The following is a 22,785-nucleotide window of genomic DNA, read 5'->3' on the forward strand; positions in this document are numbered from 1 at the left end:
CCGACCCCAACATAGTTGGGAAAAGGCTCGGAGGATCATGATGATGATGATACGTAGTAACGCACTGGACCTAAGTACTTATGTGTTTTCTCGTAGGTACTTTCTCACTACCAAAACTTTGGAAATATCGTACCTATTTCTCATTGTAGTATTCTAATTGCTCTATTAATTAAATCACATGCGTAGTATATTTTGAAAGTAAATATTAAATTAAGCTGAAAATTTTATAAATACGCTTACGATGAAAATGTATTCTTTTCAGAAGCAATTTTATGTTAGTTTCATGCCAGAAAGCGTTTTACAAATTGATGTAAATTTCTTTGTTATACCAAAAGACATAAATAACGCCGATGAGCTTGAAATATTCTTCGATTTATGGCGAGGAAAATTGGGGCAGAAAATGTTGCGTAGTTTTTGAGTACTGAAAGGATAGATTCTTTAATGGATGGATTTTCGACTTTATGTTCAATTTGAAGATTGAAATGGAAATAGTAACAAATTAATATTTTACTTGAAATAAATGTGACAAATTCAATATCTTCAAAGTTCTTTGTCAATTGTCTAAAGCATTATTGTATATTTTTAACTATGTCTGTAAACTGAAGTTTAAGTTGTCCTGACTATCTCAAGGATGGTAATAATTTTTATATTTCGTGATTTTGTAGTCCTGCTCATAATTCTTTGGATGAAAATGTCACGCGATAAGTTTCAGTATCTTTCAGTAGCAATTTTACAAACAAACAGTTTAAAGGTTACAAGGTATGATTGTAATTAGCTGCCCACGTTTCATTAAACAATGAAATCTACTCCAATTTTTTTTTATTAAAACCAACTCATTATTTATTCTTCCTTTGTTGATTTTCTTAATAATGTGAACTGTTATTATAAATCTCACAGGATAAAAATAGTTTAGGTAAAACATATGGATGGTTATGTTTTATTTAAGCCTAGATTTGGATTAATACTTTAAAATGCATGGTTTTAAAAAATGCTGATAAAAAGATTACTGATCAAGGTTTTTCTTCTATTTGATTATTTATTACAATGCAAAAACTTAACATAAATTAGTATGTAGATAAGGTCCAAGTATTAAAATTTATATATGGCCATTAAACACTTTTTAAGATAATCTGACAGCATAAATTTTAACTAAGTACTTTAAAATAACTTTCAATAAAAATTCATGTCTCAGATAATATTAAGCCACAAAGCAACATGACAGGTGCCTATCATGGAATTTAGAAAGATAAAATTTAAAAGAAAAAGCGAAATTCTGATACTAAAAATAATATCGTATAGTTGAAATATATTTTGCATTCTGCATTCACAGCTAAAAGTACATCTTTAGGTATTCCATCAAATACTGCCAAGCTCTATATATGAGTACCTATATTTCAAAACTAAAGACAAAAACAAATCTTGCACCAGGAAATGAGAAGAGGAGGTCTATGTCCTGATAAAACTATGAAAATACACATAGGATTTAAAGATCGACTTAAGAACTGCCATATAAATATTCACAATAAGAAGACGCTGAATTAAAATATCGCTTTCGAAACCCACACACAATATAATACAAACTGAAGACTTACAAAATGCAATATCATTAAGCGGTATTAATAACTGTAATCGATCCCAAGCATGAATGTGCTATTTTCAAATACCTCCGAATGCTCTATTCTCTTTCCAAGTTATATTTAGGGAACCATCTAACTTAGTTAGAATTGAAATATTATTTTTATTTTCATACCGTTTGAAGGCCAATCATTGAATTCGAGTCTAACCTAGTTTCCTTATTTACACTTTGTCGGTTGACTTTGAATCGTAATTTGATTAAAGTGGGCATAGAAGGGGAATGATAACAGTGTATGAAATATCTGATTAATGCATTCCCTTTTACACTATTCTAGTATTTAGTTATTAATTATGAAATTAATATTATATTACACTCATATAGTTACACATTTGCCCTGCTAAACCGTTTGACTGTGGGGTAACTTGAAAACTCTTTCTAATTTTAGTAGATTCTTGTTTAAAGGTAAGCTGAGTAAGATAATGTTTGAAAATTATACGTTCTGATTGCACACAGACAGGGTTTCAGTTCATAGCGTGTTTGAGGGTACTTCTACTGCGCTTTAGATTGTATGAAAATTTGCAAACGGCGCCGGTACCATTGTGAGGATAATTAGTTCTGTAATTTACTCCATTGTGTGCTTATAAATAAAACGTAGATTGTAGAATATAAGGGCGTTGTTAAATAGTTAACAATGTGGAACAGCGAGTGTACCTTATCTTACTTAAAACTTGAATTATACAATCAATGTTAGGTTCACCTAATTTTTCCAACTATTGATATGCAGCCATATTTGATGTGAAAATTTCGGAAACTTTTGAAGAAAAATAATCATAGAGTATTTCAATTATATTCTTAGGTAATAACTTCCGTAGCAAAATAACATTTACTCTACTTTATTAACAAACCGTTGTTCCTCCACTATTGTTAACCTTTAATATCCCATTTATATTTCCTTCATAAGACAGCTTGCAGTTTCTGCAAGCGACGTGTGAACATGATATGAAATTACGCTTCGTTCCGTGGTCATCCTCCTATTATATTCTGCCGTCATTCGTACTGCAGGTGTTCTATTGCCGCTTGCTTTGTTATGCTCTCCTGGTATCCAAGTCACGGTTAATTAGTTCTTGCTAACGTTATAATGTGTAGATAAATAAAGCGTACATTGTAGAAGATAAAGGTGTTAATAAAAAACTAAAAATGTGGAACGGATAGTGTACCTTATCTTACCTAAAACTCCTTACTTAACCTTACTTTGTTCACCGTGAATATTTCGGGAATGTTCGAGAATAAAGTGATTGCATTGAACATAGGTATCTATTGTATTCCTAGGTAATAACATCCGTATCAAAATAATTTATTAAGAAACCATTGTTCTTACCCTTTAATATGTTCTGTGGTCATCTTCCTATTATATTCTGCCATCATCCGTACTGCAGGCGTTCTATTACTGCTTGCTTTATTATGCTCTCCTGGTACCGTGCTCACCACGTCACGGTTAATTAGTTCTTGCTAACGTTATTATGTGCAGTTGTAAATAAAACTTAGATTGTAGAAGATAAAGGTGTTGATAAAAAACTAAAAATATGGAACAGTTATCTTACCTATAAAACTTGAATTACCTTACTTAACCTAACTTTGTTCACCGTGAATATCGTTCGAGAACAAAGTGATTTCATTGAACATAGGTATCTTTTGTATTCCTAGGTAATAACATCCATACCTATCAAAATAACATTCACTCTATTTTTTTAAGAAACCGTTGTTCCTTCACTATTGTTAACCTCTAAATATATCCTGTGGTCATCTTCCTATTATACATATTCTGCCATCATTCGTACTGCAGGCGTTCTATTACTGCTTGCTTTGTTATGCTCTCCTGGTACCGTGTCACGGTTAATTAGTTCTTGCTAACGTTATAATGTGCAGTTAGTGTTAACGTGTGCACGTTACGAGGATTTCAACCCGGTTTACTATGAACATTGTAATATAAAGCCTCGTACTGTGAAGCTTGGCAAATATTTGGAGAACAGTGTGTTTGAATTAAGTCGAGCAAAATTTTGTTAGCATGGTAAAACTAAACTTCTGTTAATATTTCACAGTTAATTAACTACAGATTGACAGACAATCTTACTAAATAAAAATAATAAAAAAATCTAAACATAAGTGAAGCTCCTTTTTGTACTAACCAAAAGTTTACCAACGACTGCGCTTAAGATCGTTTCACTGAAAATCAAGTGTCTGCTCTGAAATGAGAGCTTTTTAATCGTCAGATGTAACCCAATGATTCGGAAATTTGATTTTACTGAACCAACAGAGTGAGCTCTGATGTTTTCCTTTATAAAAACTTTATTTGCTGAAGTCGAGTGCTTTTGCGCTCGTACTGCCTGAAGGCTGGAGTATGTGTGCCCTGAACGTCAATTCATTTTATATTACAGTAAATTTGAGAATTTAGTTAAATCTTATATTTATTTCATTATATTATTACCTAATGGTGTTTAACACTGGTAGTCAGCTGCATGGGTTAGGGGGAAACTCGCGACTGCAAGCCACTAACACATTTGGGAAAAGGCTAGGCAGATGATGATTACAAAAGATGTAAAGAAAACTGTATTACCAATTACACGTATTGGTATTTAATTACTAATTCGATCGATAACTAATTCTCTCTAATTCGATACTAAGTCGATTGATTTTACCCATTAACAATAAATACCACTAGCATTAAATCAACATTTATATTCCGCATACACCTAAGAACGCCACTTTTGGCCACCGAGTATTCGAAGGATTAAAGATTTTATTGACAGAAAACACATCATATCTTGGAAAATTGCGATTCTCCACTTGAAATAAAATTTCTTATACTTCAGATCATTTCAAATTTTGAGCAGATCGTAATTGACCAATCAGCTTTTTATTAGATCGAAATCAAAAATCTACAATTAACGCCCGTACCTATAAGGTAAATAGCACCTACTTAAGAGGCTTTTAATCATGATGATTGATCTACACCACCCTTTTATTAGTATGTATTGTACCTACTGCCTACCTATGATTGGCCTACTTATAAACAAAAGCCGTTTTCCAATAGGCAATGAGGCCTAGCAATCTCCTTATTAGCTAGCTCACGTGTAAGTCAATTTCAATCAGATACATAATCTAAGGACTTATGGTACATTAGTTGCTTGATAATGTATGTTCATGATAAAGGTGCCCTTTATATCACCTTAATCAAATTAATGTACGTATTGAGTAACTCGACTAACTGAAATACTGATAATGTAATATTATTGTATGGTATGTAATTCCATGGTGATTGCTTTTTGAGTGGTAATACGAACAGAAATTATGTAATATTGAAAGGTGTTCGATTTCCCATGGTAATACAAAGTAATGAAAAAACGAGTGATTCACATGCATTAAATTATTATTACCTACATAGGTGATTTTATGGTAATGGGAGATTATTATGCTTTAGAGATATAATTTGTTTTTTATTTGACTTTGAAAATGTGGCGTACATTTCTAAAGAACGTTCCATCTGTATGTTAGTGTGTATCTATATAGATATTACTATATAATATATCTATGTATTCGATATTACTATAAAATGGGGTAAAATAACAAACTAATGCAGTTTGTATGCTACGCCATCATGCAACGTAATATATTTCATACTGGGCGTTAACGATGCTATAAAATAAATAAAAAGCCTTTACCCTGGGTAGATCGAACCTTGCTATGCTTGTTTATATAAACAGCAGAATACAAATGAAATATATTAACACTGGAAAATAAAGCAAAATAGTACCTGATTTTTTGAATGACTAATTATGACAAATAGCAGATTTTATGTATCTTATTTTAATGTAACTTCGCAAAAGTGAAATATTAGAGGTACGTACCTACCTAAATATAAGGCATAATATTTTAGTACTTTCATTTCAAACATAAAATTATGTTGTTTTTCCATGCTTTGATCATTTTGTATTGTGTGCTGTATATTAATACCTGTACTCAAATCTACGCACTTCTTTCACAAATAATATTTAAATCGAAAATAACATATAGATAAATAATGAATATTTATTGAATAACAAAGGAAGATATGTTTATGAATAATAGTTACACTTCCTGGTACAATACCTATAGCCTATATTTAGCGTAGTGAGAAATACAAACGATGATAGCACCTAATTACCTACGCACTTGTTCTAGGAATTAAAATTGAATGAGCTTTCTCGTGTTTTAATCCAAATTGCTTTTGTTTGATTAATTAAACCCAACCAGGAATCATAAGTACCACCAGTAATCTATTTTAGTGAGTAACGCTTTGTCATTATTTAGGTGAATGACCGCCACACCAATTATTTTTTGTGCTTACTTCTTATGTATGTAAAATATTATGTTTTGTATAAGAAGCGTCAACTAGATTGTGTATTTAATGAGCAATCGTTTTTAAATTTATGAACATAATTGATGTAGGTGTAATGAGAAAAAAGGGACCTTCTTACGTAATTTGCATTTAATAGTATTATAGTAGAAATATTAATTGACAAAGAAGTTCTTAAAATACGCCGTTCATTCGAAATCTTCCGGTAGAACTTTTACTTTTATTGATTTGAAGATGGGAAACTCATTAAAAACCAAAAACAAAATAAAACAGTTTCCCGTATTCGATGATGAAAGCTCGGTAGCAACGTGGAAACCGCATTTTTGTGCGAAAATAGAAATAAGGAAAACGATAACAGATATTATCTGTGTCGTTTCATCCTGAATAATGGTGTGCACGTGCTTTTCCAATCCAACGCGTTACCTTTTAGCAATTGTGCTGCCAGAAACGTATTAAACATCAAAAGATATTGCTGATGAAGTGTTGGGAAACAAAATAATCATTATGGGGTGACAAAAAAAGTTATTAATACTCGTACGTTGATGTTACAATTCTTCCTCTAGGAACAGATATTATTTTATCACTAAGTAAATAGGTTACGTAACTAAATTATTAGTTTGCTAAGATATAACACGACACGAATTACACAATATTTTAAACATTATTTAACTAACATACACACATTATTTAATTACATTTTATACATTATTGGTTTTAAATTAAGTCATGAAGAATTGAAGAAAGCAATGACGACTCGAGAAGTAAACCCATGTATAATTACTCCGGGAAGGCTTGTAATGCAATCGAGTCCAGTTTGCAGAATGAGGAATCTCCTCTCAATTATTACACTACTATTATCATACTAACAGTGTCCTAACAACCACTTCTCATAGCTTGCTAAGTCCACCGTTCCTATTCACAAGTCAAACCAATCTCAGAACTACATAGTTCTAACGTGTACTATCCTAACACTAACAAATTAGTTATGTCACTCGACCCTCGGTAACTCGATGACGAACAATGTGCATACATGGGAAGATTGATTGCCCCCTGAAACTGGAAAGAGGTCGTGAAATAGAGAAAAATGAAGATCATCTTTTCATACGTAGGCGGGTAAAGGATAGTAGGTACCTAATGGTGCACTTAAAGGGAAGTATAGTGAGTGTTCTCACAAACTTTTTCATGGAATATTATTATGTAAAAAAAACTGTTTTATTATAAAAAGGAACTTGTTTGCATTGGAGAAACTTGCACAACCTGAATAAAAGCTTAAAGCCATAAATAACATTTTAAAATTAAATTCAGGTTTTGTTTAAAAATACAAAATGTACTTTGTGTAGATTTAAAGTTCGCGGTGTTATGCGATTACCTTGATAAATGTTCGCTTCTAAACATATAACAAAAGGAAAGTTAATCTCAAAAGTCGCCGTAAGACTGATGTTTCAATTTGTTGAGTTGCAGATTTATTATACGTTGCACCCAACAAACCAGAAAATACTTAGTCTCACGGTGTAACGACATTATTTATATAACTTAAAGTAGGTCGGAGTTTACTTGGAAGATCACATTACTGACAGATGAAAAAGTAAATGATCTAAAATGTGTTTTTATTTATTTGTTTTTTGCAAGTTTTTGGACTTGCAAAAAATACCTTGTAAACAGTGCTTTTGAAATGGACATTTTCACTAAGTGTTAAATGTACTTTATGAGGTACTAGCTTTTGCCCGCGGCTTCGCTCGCGTTAAGAAGTATTATTATTAATTAGGTATGGTTATATTATGGTATATTATGGTATGGGTATATTATGGTTAGGTTATGGTTATAATGGTGGTATGGTAGTAGAGATGGGTAACTTAGGAGTGATAGATATAAAGATATGTATCTTTCCGTTCTAATCACTCACTCTTTGTATCAGTTCAAATCTGAATGTATCAGTGTATCCTTAACAACTCATTCAATCGTCGTCCTTTGTATCTGCGTCGCACTCGCACACAGCGTTCAGCGGCTGGTATCACGGTGTCTCATCGGAAAGTCCAGACATCTCTTTCGAACCTTCCTACTTAGAATGTTCTGTCGCACTTTCTCGATACCGAAAATAAGTGTTTGACCATTATTTTTATTTATTTATTCGACTTACACGGCTTTAACAGTCAATTACATAAATCGTAAACTTACATTTAAAATGAAAATAAAAAACTTAAAAATAAAAAAAACTTAAACTTAAAAATATTATAAACTGATATACGAATCTATCTATCCTAAACGAATCTATCACTCTTAGTTCGTACTGATTTAGTGATACATTGGATTGAATTGAACGAAGCGAGTCACTCTGAGCAACAGTACAATGTCACTCGCGGATTCGAAAGGATATAAAGATACAAAAGAGTGATACATATCCCAGTGATCAAAAGATACATATCAATCTTTTCTTTTCAATGATACATTATTCCCATGTCTATATGGTAGCCATTTTAAAAAAAGTCTAACCAACAAAACCTAAACTTAAACCAAACGAAAACAAAACAAATGCCAAATACAACGCAGTCTATGACCAAAACGACTAACCAAAACAAAATGCCAAGAAAAGAATCGTCAAATATAATCCGCTAGAAATATTTATGTTTAATATGTCAGTGAGGAAGGCAATCCGCAGCAACCAAACAAGATTACCTACAGTTCAGTGCGAAGGTAATTAACTGGCGGAGAATCTTAACACCGCGATTCAGAAATGAGACGAAAATGCACAGCGCCATCTAATAGCGGTAGGCAGAACTTCTCAACATTTAGAACTAAACATTATTTTGTTCGTTCCATTACGTACTGATAGGTTCAAACTAATCTAGACACACGGCAGTGTGTCCGCCAAGTTCGAGCAAAAAAGGCGACACACCGGCCGTGGGTTATATTACACGAACCATTTCGGGCCAAATTCGACCCCCCTGTAACTCAAAATCTATTTTATTTACGCATATCAAATTTCTAGTATCTGTTGAGACCCCCTCACTTATCTAAAATACAAAATTTCATTAATATACCTATTGTAGGTCTTGAGATATTGACGTCAGAAAATCGCTATTTTTACTATACACTTATTCACTGATTCACTGACTCACTCATCAAAAACCTAGACCACTTCCAATGGTCGTATTGACTTGAAATTTGGCATGGAGGTAGGTCTTTATGTCAAGGGAAAGGGAAAAATCTGAAAATGGCCAAGTGTGAGTCGGTTTCAAAATAATGAAGGTGTTTTATACCCGGTGTAAATTTATACCCCTAAGGAACTAAAACGAACTAAATTTATCTATATTTATATAATATATCTTCGAATGGTACAAAGGTTTGTATTTAGTCAAAGTAAAGTAAAAATCTGAAAACGGCCAAGTGTGAAGCACTTTCGAAAATAACGAATGTGTAACTTTGATCCACGAACATAATATATGATAACATGTCATGTCAGTCAGTTGGTAAATCTAGTCATAGTTAATCTACATAGTTCATTTCTTTGTAAGAAACATAGTGCATATTAAAAAATCTAAAAGATAGTATAAATGAGACATTTCTTTAACTAACTTCATCATAAGAAAAAAATAAAATAAACAACCTTACAAAAATAAATGAAATCCCACCCAAAACAAAAATGTGAAAGACTGCCAAGTTCGATAATATGGGAATGCTTCGCCTATAAAAGAAGTGAGATCTGAATAAGTACCAAGTTCCATACACATACCTCAGTAAAAAATAGTTACTTTTTAATGATGATTACTTGGCAAGTTTTAATAGAAAATTAAATACTTGATTCATTGCGTTTAGTAGGTTTATAACAAGGTGTATGAAAACTTGCCAAGTAACATCATTAAAAAGTAACTATTTTTAACTGAGGTATGTGTATGGAACTTGGTACTTATTCAGATCTCACTTCTTTTATAGGCGAAGCATTCCCATATTATCGAACTTGGCAGTCTTTCACATTTTTGTTTTGGGTGGGTTACATTTTACATCCTTCATCATCCCTTATTTTATCACCCGTGGGGGTTGAATGGGGGTTGAATTAATCAAAATCGTATTTAAGCGAACGTCATCATAAAATTCTGATTCGTCATCAGGACTTCTTCATAAAATCTAAGAAGATGTATACAAACTTTCATCCCCTATTTTATCCCCTTAGGGATGGAATTTATCAAAATCCTTTCTTAAGGGTTGCCTACGCCATAGTAGCTTTATGCATGCAAAGTCTCAGTCCGATCGGTTTAAAATTGACAAAGTTTCATACAAAGTTTCATCCCCTATTTTATCCCTTTGGGGGTAGAATTGATCAAAATCCTTTCTTAGCGGATGCTTACGTCATAACATCTACCTGCATGCCAAATTTCAGCCCGATCCGTCCAGTGGTTTCAGCTGTGCGTTGATAGATCACTATGTCAGTCAGTCAGTCAGTCAGTCACCTTTGAGTTTTATATATTTAGATTTAGCGCTGATAAAAAAGCAGTCTCCGAGATTATTACACACTCGTCAAAGATACGTCGACTATCGTGTTCCAACTATTTCAAATGTTTTTACTTTAAAATGGAATTTATGAACTTCGTGATAGTGCAAACTAATAAGAACTATGACACATTAATTACAGCCTACGTGCTCAACCAACTTTTAATACATTTTCCAACTTCATGGAGCAATAATTGATCTAATCAGTTAGAAAAAGTTTTTATTGCATTTGTTTTTTTATCGCCGCTTACAAAGTAGACGTTGGGTTAATCCCTTTTTGTCTTTTCTTTTTGTTTTTATGGCTGCAGAATTTTCTGCCGCGGCCATAAGATTGTGTTTTTTCTCAGTAGTTGGTTATCTAGGTATTTGCATTTTATTTTTTTAACTTTCTGCGGGATTCGCTTTTGTTTTGCGGTAAAAATATCTTGTTGAAATGTTTTCTTGCATATAAAATTTAGGTAAGTACGTAACAAGGTTGTGGTTATACCATGAAGTTTGTTTTTCTTAATTTAATATTGTTATCATTTAAAAGAAACGGGTATCATCTAGTAGGATTATTGATCTATCTACATGTTTTTGTAAAATTAAATTTAGTTTACAATTACTTAAATCATCATTTAATCAATTTCAACCTCAAATTATCCTTAGGTACCCTTGGAAGATTAATTCTAATACCTGCTCAACCCGTACCTAAAATAGACGAAAATAACTGAGGTTTCTGACTGGTTTAATTAAAACAATCAACACGGTCGTATCCTTACACCGTCCTATTTAAATAACATGCTCGATTCACCAACGTTTGAGCCCAGTGAGTCTCTTTATAATGATTTTTTTTTTAATAATAAGTTTAAACACTGAAGAATTTGTAAATACGACGCATATGCTGATTCCATGAAGTTTAGATGATTTTATTTTTTAGATTTTTTTTAGATGATTTTATTTATATTATGTTATGTAGAGTAGGCTTGTAGTACTTTTGTTTTTATTGTTTAATTTTATAATTTTATTGTTATAATTTTCAATTTTATTTTGTGTAAATATGTATATTGTGTTATTACTACCCAAATGTGTTCAATTTTGTAAAAAATAATATAAGTGCCTCACTAACGCATTGGATTGTATATCTGTAATGTTAGTGATAAGGTTGAAGAATAAATAAATAAATAAATAAATAGATGTAGTCTTTAGCACAATACAATTGATTGCTTGCCCATATACATATATGTATGTTCCCTTCTGAAAAATATATGACTAGCAATTATTACCCATGCATCGCCCAATATATAGGTAATTTGTTGTTATTTGCTACATACTTTAATTCTAATGTATTATACGGGCCCTAATCATAAATAAATTATTCAATTAAATAAATAATACAAACTATATTTACAAACTTAAAATTACTTTCTATACCCAACTAAAAGGCTACAAACAAAAAAATCTTTCATTCTTATGTGGTGTTTCTTCTTCCCTGTGTCCTGTTCCCAAGTTGTTTGGGGTCAATATGCCCTCCATTCCTCTCTGTCAGCCGTCTCACTCACATCTAGTCAGGCAATCAATCCATCTTTTTTTTGGTCTGCCAGTTGCTCACTATCCATCCATATTCATATTTAACACACTCTTTGTGTTTGTTTTGCGTGTTATGTGTAAATATTAATCATAATACACACTCAATGATAAACCACAATACACACAATACGCATTTGGGTTGTGGTTTCACAAAAAACATTGTTATGCGGAATATTGACGATATTATTATTATCTCCACATAATAAACTGTAAATTTTTGATTACTAGTTGTCACTCGTGGAAACCACGCGCCGCACCTGGTAAAATATAAAGTATACATGTCCTTTCTCAGGCTGTAGACTATCTTTTGCCCAATCATTTTAATCAGTAATGTAATTAAGCCAATTTGTGACGGATATATTAATAAAATAAATTAATATAGCGCGTTGGCATTTATAATATTAGTAGAGAGAGTCGATATATATATTTTGTTCAAAAGTACGGTTATTGAAAGGCTGGTAAAACATTAACATTACTGTTTATTCAGTATGAGGATTATTATCACAAGTGTCCAATGTAAGCGTACATACCACAATTATTAATAATAAATGACAATTGATCGAAAATCGAATATCAGATGGACATGTTATTTCGTATGTTTATTTTGTCGAAGCTGTAATTACTTATGATTTGGTGGGTCGGATAAAGCGGGTGGGATTAAGTGGGTGTGTGAGGATCAGTTCGTACTAAAATGAAATGGGTGACACTCTATGTTATGTGTCTATGATACCTACTCGTACCTGTCTAGAGAGCTTAATAAAAAGCCACGCCATTTTTTGATAAATGTAAGTGACTTTATTTATTTTATCTTAAAGGAGAGTGCTTATAAATTTTAATAATAGGTACGTAACTATTGCTGAACATGAATGAGATCTATTTCGAAATCTCTTGGGTATACTAGAAACATCTATTTTTCTCAAGTAGGTTCTTCGTGCTAACCCGCTAACCCGACTGTTCTCACGACCACCTGTGCTGCGGAAAATAGTCGCTTGAGGATTATGATAAAGCCGGTTCTTATGATACAGTTTGCTATCTTAGAAAGTTCGAATCGTATCTCCTTACCGTGTGAAGTGATCCTTATGTTAGTTCAGACCTATCATATCGGTAGTCTATCAGGTAGATATAAGACATTTACCTTATATGGATAAGAAAGTTGACATTTTGGACTTTCTTTACATATTGTTTGGTACATTACAATAATATTAACACAACAGGAAGTATTATTATTACAAAAACACACTATCATTGCAATCGAAAATGACAAAGCGTCGATACGATTATACGAAATACCGATAGTAAATATGTTTATAACCCGAAATTTATTTAAACGTTGTTAATTAATGAAATACCAACACTCGTCAATAAAATGGGTCAGAGGTAAATTCTCAATACACGTATGATTGAGTTTGAGCCCGACAGCGGATTGCGTTTAAATTAACTGTCAAAACTATTGAATATTGACGTCCATTCAACCGAATATACTTCAATCCCTTAACCTACGTACCTATAACATGCTATAGGTTCTACATATGCATTGCTTTTAGTAGTACTAGGTTCCATATTCTGTACCTACTAGGTTCTGTTCTAATACGAGACCTTGTTGCCCACATCTGTGCTCGCCATCTTTTGTCATTTCTTGAATGAAAATATCCTTTCTTCGAACATGTGTATCTTGTAGCTATATTGTAGATTTGCTCACGTCACGAAAAATGCTTTATAACTTCATAAAATGGTTTATTTTATAGCACCCGAGAAAATCAAATTTAGTACCCAGTCACTTCAGAAGGTTTCAAGCCAGCATTCTTGTGATCTGAAGCAGATTTTCTTATCTCGAACTTACCATCTTTAACTGTAGAAGATTATTTTGTAAACAAATCAAACTTCCATGGCTTAGCGTCCCTTTTAATTCAAACAAACGATTTGTGGGTTGAAACCGTCTTTTGTTTCAAATGTCATCAAACACCCAACTGTAAGAATCCTTATTTTGAAAGAAATTTCGTCTGTAAATAAGCTCTTGATGGTATCAAAGAGTTTTCTTTGTGAAGGGATTTCTCGAAATAAGTTTAAATAGAACGGTTTTCCTGGTAAACAAAGTTATCAAAGATACTTCACTATTTATCTTGTTCAGTGTTTTGTGAATCAAAGTAAGGTTTACTTAAATTATATTTAGGTCCTGTAAATGAAAGCTTCAATGAACTAATTTATGATGATTTTATTCAGTACCTAATGTTAGTGGAACTACTGAATTTGTTTAACGTAGTGTACCTACAATAAATTTATTATAACGCAGTTCAGTGAACCTATCATTTTTAATAAAAAACGTATTTCGAAACATAAAACATTCAAGAAGACAAAAAAGTGAACACAGAAAACCCTTTGATACCTTAAAAACTTGTTTTAAATTACTACATTTCTTTTGATACAAGAATAAACTATAAAACAAAAGACAGCTATACGTACAGTCAACTTCAGGTCAGTGGTAATAATTTTATAGGAAAATCGTACTTATTACTATTGAGTTAAGGTGCATGACAGTTACCACTGATGTGCAGTTTACTGTACTCGACAAATGAATTTTGTTTTTTTTTTGTGGATTACAATAAGCGACTGATCTTTCACATAAGCTTCAAATAAATGATGTCCAACCACTAATCGAAAAACAAAAGATGGTTCGTTTATTGCAATTCGCAGTTTATCAAAACAGATTCAGCTAGTATTGATATATAATGTTTCAAGCTAGTTACGTATTCACAGAATAGTAATACCGCGTTTGATGTTAATGAGACTTGTCACGTCATCAACTATGATTATGTAGTTTACTGACTAATCCATTATAGTATTATTAATTGTTTGTTTGTTTATGAAGGACCCGTGTTAGATAACTGTCTCGTATGATGGATTTGAGTTAAGAGGTACTTATATGAAAAATAATTTTGTGAAACTAGACATTTTATTTTTATAAAATAATATCAAATTTTAATCCATCACTCTTTTGTGTTAGAGTCATAAATAAGGTTAATACATGGTGTGAAAACGTCAAAAAATATAGTAAAATAGAGAATATTTTGAGTGCCATCGCCTGGATATTTTACTATCAATAGTAAAAAATGAATAAAGGTATTCTTTAGAAACACCTTGAATCAGATATTATATGAATATCATAATTATCATAATCAGACAATGTGATAATTTGGTCGTTATTAATTAGTACCTACATACAAATATTACGTGAACTCCTCTAATTAACAACTAAGTGTTGGTGTTCGGAACAATAATTAATTGTCCTTTGTCATTTAACACGAGCCGTCGACTCACAAAGAACATTAACAATTGATGATGTTAATGTATTTCCAGACATACACCTCACGTTTCTCTAGGGATAATACCACGAAGTAAGGAAAGGTGAGTGGAGTTGCCATAATGCTGGTAGGTCAGGCGCCTTCATCTAGGTCAAATTCGTATGGTGGGCGTCAAAAAAAGGAAAAGTTACTTGTGAACTAACGAGGCGTTCGGGTTCTTTGAGACCTCTGTCAACGATTTTTGGTATTAAAAAAGAGCGTCCAAAGAGGCGTATATGGGCGAAAACAGTAACGTTCCTCGTCCCCCGCTCACCAGCATTATGAGGCGCTACCTTCTCGGGTGTTTTTCGTTATGACACCTCCGCTAATCATTTTGTTCTCCAAGAATAATACACAATTTCACTTCTAGCCTTTGTTTTTTACACTCTTCTTATTACTGTATATTTTAGCTTCTGTTGTACGTCCAAATAGACATTTAATTTAAGGTACGATACGCAGGTAAACCTGCTGTAAAAGTAATTCATATATTCCAAATTAATTCACGTTTTTTATTTCTATTTTTGGGATTGACAGCGGTTTTATTCAATAAACTAATGTACATATATTTACATAAATAGCAATGTTGCTGGCAACTTTTACACATTTTTATCTTAATTCATAACTTCTTCCATCCTCCGAGCCTCTTTCCCAACCATGTTGGGGTCAGCTTCCAGTCTAACCGGATTCAGCTGAGTCCCAGTGCTTTACAAGAAGCGACTGCCTATCTGACCCACAACTTCTTATAAAACCTTTTTATATATGGATCTCACGGGTATAGACAGTAATCTTTGTTTCCAAGAAGATGACGTCAAAAAGATTGAATAGTTTCACGTGCCTTTTCTACCTAAGAATAACCTTCCTCTAAGAGTTATTTTAGTAAATTCTCCTTTTACATCTTGTATTTATTTTACTGATACAAAGTGGCTGCCAATGTTTTATTAAGAGAAAGATGTAAGAATAAAGAAGCAATTTAAAAATGAAATTGTTATTGATGTTTGTTAATAAATGATTCATAAAATATTTTTGAGTGATTGGGGCAAAAAGGATCAAAAGGTTTTATTGTTGTTTAAATGGTCACCGAACTGATTTATATAGAACCAACACAGTTTATCATATCATATGTATTGACTAAGTAAGAGTTGCTTTGTTAAAGAACTTGAGCAGATTTTTACAATACAATTTGTTTTCATTCAACTTTAGAAGACTGTGACTTTATTTAAATGTTCAGACTTTTATGACTCTGATTTTGTACATCAAAGTGGTTCTCTCATAAATAAATTATATCAAGACCTTTGAACTAAACAATTGTATTATAATAAAGAAAATACTTGTTGGAACATAGCGTTTTAGATCTAAATATAAAATGATTCTTTTGTTGGCCTTTTGTTATAAAAATAAGGTTGAGTAAAAGTACTTCCATTACGCGTAAACCATTCAAAATTGTTATTCGAACAATATAAACGGCGTGTTCAATATACTGACAATGTTATTCTAGATTGCTTTTCTAGAAGCGATATTGTAAACGGTACGCTCTCAGAAAAATCGTAGTCGCGCTACGCCGTAGCTGCGGCTACGTGACAAGACTGCTACGAAAATTCGTAGGCGCGGAGATAAAATCTTTATTCGGCTCTGACAATATTTAAGTTGACTGCCATTCATAGGTTTTTAATGCTTTACTACGACTTACTACGTAGAATTTTTATAACCGCGTAAAAAAAAGGTGTATGAAAATCCCAAAATAACCAAGTTCAGAGCTTTCCCGTCAAATTAACACGTTGACTATAAATCGAAAAATTAATAATCGGAGCTCATCAAAATTATGTGGAAGTTTCATAATTAAAAACAATTATGGTTCGTTGTAAATTGACTCAGGGTATAATTAAAATGGAAACATGTAAATGAAGGTATGAAGAGAATTAAAGTATATTAATGTGGGTGTTACATTGCGGGCCGAGTTAGAATTTTTACGATAAATTCTATACATTCGTTTATTTTTAATTAGAATTTATATTTAACTTAAGCCCTATTTAGGTTTGAAGTTTGAATAAATAATATCTTTCAAATTATTTCGGTCCCTTTATTCAATAGACTCAGTTAATTGAATACTCATTCACTGTTTGTAACTTTTCATCAAATTGTAATTACTTTTTGTATGACCCTTTTAAAATTTGTGTCAGTTTTCAATCTAAATAATGAACTATTCTATAACAAGTTTCAATTACTATTAATTGCAATTAAATTTTTAACATTATAATTACTACAAAGTTTAATTCAATTAGTTATCTGATTGAAACATAATAAATGAAAGAATTCCTTAATATATTTTCTGACAATGATACTGCGAAAGTTATTTTTGACACCAACCTACTTTAACTAAAATAACCGTTCCTGCTACATCATCTGAGCCTTTTTTCCCTACTATGTCGGAGTTGGCTTCCAGTCTAACCGGATTCAGCTGAGTACCAGTGCTTTACAAGGAGCGACTGCCTATCTGACCTCCTCAACCCAGTTACTGGGCAACCCAATACCCCTTGGTTAAACTGGTGTCAGACTTACTGGCTTCTGACTACCCGTAACGACTGCCAAGGATGTTCAATGACAGCCGGGACCTACAGTTTAACATGCTTTCCGAAACACAGTCATTGGTGTCTAAGCTATACTTAGAAAGTACATATAAACTTAGAAAAGTTTAAAATCGTTCCTACTACATTGACATCTAGAATTTTCTCATAAACTCAGCGACACAAATACCAACGTCACAGGATCTGTCGCTAATCCTTTAAGTCGAAATAAACCGCAATAAGCAACCTCATCTTATATTCTCTCTTGGATCTGCGGACGATCTAACTATTTGAATCGCAAACTTAATTATAAGGACACGTGTGTTCTAGGAAAGATCTAGAATATACATGTATGATTTAACGCTGAAAATTGTATTTACAGATCACCACCTACGTACAGTATCCATTCATCATAATTTAAAACACTATATTAAAAAGTTTATCGTTAACAATAATTGGTATCGGATTGAAACAAAATATTAATGAATTTCTTAAGATTTTCTTAGGGTAAATAAAAAGTCTGACTCACTTTACAATATCACTATAAGACTATTTGTATCGTAAACTTAAACCCAAAAAAAAAATGTGAAAGACTGCCAAGTTCGATAATATGGGAATGCTTCGCCTATAAAAGAAGTGAGATCTGAATAAGTACCAAGTTCCATACACATACCTCAGTTAAAAATAGTTACTTTTTAATGATGTTACTTGGCAAGTTTTCATACACCTTGTTATAAACCTACTAAACGCAATGAATCAAGTATTTAATTTTCTATTAAAACTTGCCAAGTAACATCATTAAAAAGTAACTATTTTTAACTGAGGTATGTGTATGGAACTTGGTACTTATTCAGATCTCACTTCTTTTATAGGCGAAGCATTCCCATATTATCGAACTTGGCAGTCTTTCACATTTTGTTTTGGGTGGGATTTCATTTATTTTTGTAAGGTTGTTTATTTTATTTTTTCTTATGATGAAGTTAGTTAAAGAAATGTCTCATTTATACTATTTTTAGATTTTTAATATGCACTATGTTTCTTACAAAGAAATGAACTAGATTAACTAAATGGACTAGATTTACCAACTGACTGACATGACATGTTATCATATATTATGTTCGTGGATCAAAGTTACACATTCGTTATTTTCGAAAGTGATTCACACTTGGCCGTTTTCAGATTTTTACTTTACTTTGACTAAATACAAACCTTTGTACCATTCGAAGATATATTATATAAATATAGATAAATTTAGTTCGTTTTAGTTCCTTAGGGGTATAAATTTACACCGGGTATAAAACACCTTCATTATTTTGAAACCGACTCACACTTGGCCATTTTCAGATTTTTTCCTTTACCTTGACATAAAGACCTACCTCCATGCCAAATTTCAAGTCAATACGACCATTGGAAGTGGTCTAGGTTTTTGATGAGTGAGTCAGTGAATAAGTGAATCAGTGTATAGTAAAAATAGCGATTTTCTGACGTCAATATCTCAAGACCTACAATAGGTATATTAATGAAATTTTGTATTTTAGATAAGTGAGGGGGTCTCAACAGGTACTAGAAATTTGATATGCGTAAATAAAATAGATTTTGAGTTACAGGGGGGTCGAATTTGGCCCGAAATGGTTCGTGTAATATAACCCACGGCCGGTGTGTCGCTTTTTTTGCTCGAACTTGGCGGACACACTGCCGTGTGTCTAGATTATAAAATCACACGTGTGTGTTATAGATCTTTCCTAGAATACACCGACACGTGTGATTTTACGCTGAGAATTATGTTTGCAGATCACCACCTACATATTTTTAGCTGTAGCATATCTGCATCAAATTATTTCATACGAATCATGTTTATAATACGCGCTGATTCCAGCGCTAAAGAGAGAGTAAAAGTAAAAAGAGTTCCAGAGTAAAAATGAAAGTAATTCAAAGAAACTGCCATCAAACATGGTAATGATAGCCTTTTGAATACGGTGCCAATTGCCTGCGATGAGGTTTTTTTGTATCGGCTTAATAAGCTTGTAATTGAGCTTGTATTTATTAACTTTGGACTTGAAAAAAACTGTTTCTAATTGGATAAACTTTAGAAATGAAGGAAAAGTTTTTTCACACAGTTGTAATATATTTCAAAAATTTTCATGCCCATAAAATATCAACAAGCTACTTTCAAATAAACAAACATCATTAAAAAAACAAGATCAATAATAAACGTAAAATCATTCGTAAGTATCTGATATAGCAATCGCAACGTTTCTTGGTAGGTAAATTGAAATTATGTTTACTCTGCATGAAATGTGTAAACGGTCGTGTTCCCGATCATTCGATTTTGTGAATTCTCATCACACGTGGGTAAGCGAATACGCTATAAGTCTAACACAACATGTTGTCTTATCACTTTGATCATTGCAAACAAATATTGAACTTGATTAAGAAGAAAATACAATTTTAATCATAGCTTTTTTTCTAATATTTTATTGAAAAGACCAAATAACTGAAGAAGAAATAAATGTAATATTTTTGTTTATAGATTTCATAAGCCTGGTTCCGTGTAGCAGTACATACTATTCTTAATAGTCAGAATTTATTACAAGTCTATAATGGTAATAAATACTTATATAAAACCGTGAAAACACAAAACCGTATGGACGGTTAACAATAATTCTGTTATATAATGTGCCGATGTAATGAGGGGGAAAACAGAAATGGTTAATAAATCCAAAAGAATAATGCCTTACCCAAATGACGTAGTATAAGAAGGTTACATACTCGTGAAAAATACGCCCTATCATTTTCCTTTCAGAATTATATTATAGCCTTGAGACATACATATTTCTTACATTTATTGCTATCTTCTTACATAGCGTTGAATAATTACATTACAACGTCTTAAACCTTCCTTATTTAATTAAAAAGCTACTCAGAATCTAATAGAATTAATAAAAATAATGTTAACAAGGAGCAAAGGGGTTGCCAGCATAAAATAAAGGTCTAATTATAAATTATGTTGCGTGGGTTATTATGAGTTCGCCTTGTTCATTAGAATTCCTTAGAAACATGCTTGCAACGGTCAAGAATTTATGAAATATTACTTTGCCATTTTTGTAAATAACTTTGCAAGGGTTGAGGCCGAGGGAATATAATAATGGGTAAATATATGTACATTTTACTATGAAGAAGTTTGTTCCTACTTTAGCTGATTTCAGCCAATGATGGCGTAATATTAAACGCTTCCCTGAAAACAAATTTGTGTACATGGATTAAAAGTATGTAACCTATAGCCGTCCTCGATAAATCGGCCTTCTAACACTGAAATATTGTGATAAAATTGCTCCAGCAGTTCATGAGAATAGCGCGTTTACAGAAACAACCAAACAATCATCTTTTATTTTTATCTTAACATGTATTATGAGCAGCGCGTTTACAGAAACAACCAAACAAACTCTTCATCTTTTATTTTTTTCTTAACATGTATTATGAGCATTTAATCATTATATTCCTCTTACATAATTTTGCAGTCAGGTTTCCACAATAATACGATTGAATGAATAATTCACTATTCATTAACACATCACTGAGTTCATATTTCAACGAACCAATATGGCTTAGGTTAATTGCATCTGGCTCTATTCGATGCATTAGTTAATTAATTATTCTAATACTGTAAATAATGTATCTGAAGTAAATTTATTCTGAGAGAAAAATTTAATGTATACCTACTTGTATACTCTTTAACCTCTTTCGTTGTCTCAAATACGAAAAGAAATACAATAAACATGCCTATCAAATAAAGAAAAAGAACCATTTTATTTGTTTCATAAATTATTAATTTAGCAAAGACGTGCGTTATATTTATTTAACTTATTAGCAATCTGAAATGTTATATCATATTTATTAGCTACCTATCTACAAATTACATAATAAGATTGACGTGTATATTATGTAGGTAACTGCTTCTTAAATAAGAGTTACTCTGGGATTTAGTTCCTAGGTCTTCGATAAATCACTGTCTCAATTAATTAACTTAATTATTGAGAGATTCCAGCGAGAGTCAGGAACATATGTACAATAAATAACTTAAGCTTACCTGCTAATTATGAAGGTGAAACTTAAAACAGACTTGTGTACTAAGTACATTATTTCATTATATGTATATTTTTGGTACTTACTATCAGTGTTTCATCCATATTATATGCTTACTTGCCACTTTCACATTGACTGATTTTTATCACGTGTAGCTAAATCGAGCGCACACGTGAGACTTATTCCGAGCGGAAAAACCGTCAGTCTGAAAACGCTGTCAATAAAAAGCGGTTATTTTAATAAAACAAGCAGATACTTTATTTTATTTATGAGTAGATATAGGTATGTAATAATCATGATATTATTCTTTGTTGCAGCGAATACGGCAGACTTGGGAGTGCTGGATCCTTCACTGTACAAGTCCGACTGTCTTGATGAAGATCTTATGTGGCCAGAAGGGCATGTGGTAAGCATTTTACTTTATGTTACTTTCAATAGTTATTTGACTTTATCATTGAGAAATCAATTTGTTTATGGATATTCTCTACGAGGCATATATTTTTGTGTAGTCGGATGTTTTAGTTTATTGACTTATTAAAGTCAAGACTTTAGTTTTATTCGGTGATAGCGCAGTTTAAATATTATATTCTCTGGAATGGTAGCTTTCAATTGCTACCAATTTCGTACTTATACAAAGTATTAGCCCGTTAAGGAATTACATCGCATTCTTCTCTATTTCTTTGTTAAGAAATGTTAGTATTTGGTAAAGAAAATATAGCAAAAGTTGCTTTAACGAAAACAAAAAGATCATAACTTATCTTCATCCAATATTCCCTTGCA

General features: G+C 32.1%; 1 protein-coding gene across 2 annotated transcripts in view; it reads left to right on the forward strand.

Annotated features, from left to right (window-relative positions):
* The window catches only part of LOC110382691 (synaptotagmin-15), an 80,544-nt gene that overhangs the window by 46,978 nt on the left and 10,781 nt on the right, over window positions 1-22,785 (forward strand). For both annotated transcript variants that reach the window (XM_049847652.2, XM_049847648.2), the window contains exon 6: window positions 22,323-22,411. In XM_049847652.2, the coding sequence (XP_049703609.1) occupies window positions 22,323-22,411 (89 nt within the window). The remainder of the gene's footprint in view (window positions 1-22,322; window positions 22,412-22,785) is intronic.

Source organism: Helicoverpa armigera, chromosome 18 (genome assembly GCF_030705265.1).
Source record: "Helicoverpa armigera isolate CAAS_96S chromosome 18, ASM3070526v1, whole genome shotgun sequence".
NCBI lineage: Eukaryota > Metazoa > Arthropoda > Insecta > Lepidoptera > Noctuidae > Helicoverpa > Helicoverpa armigera.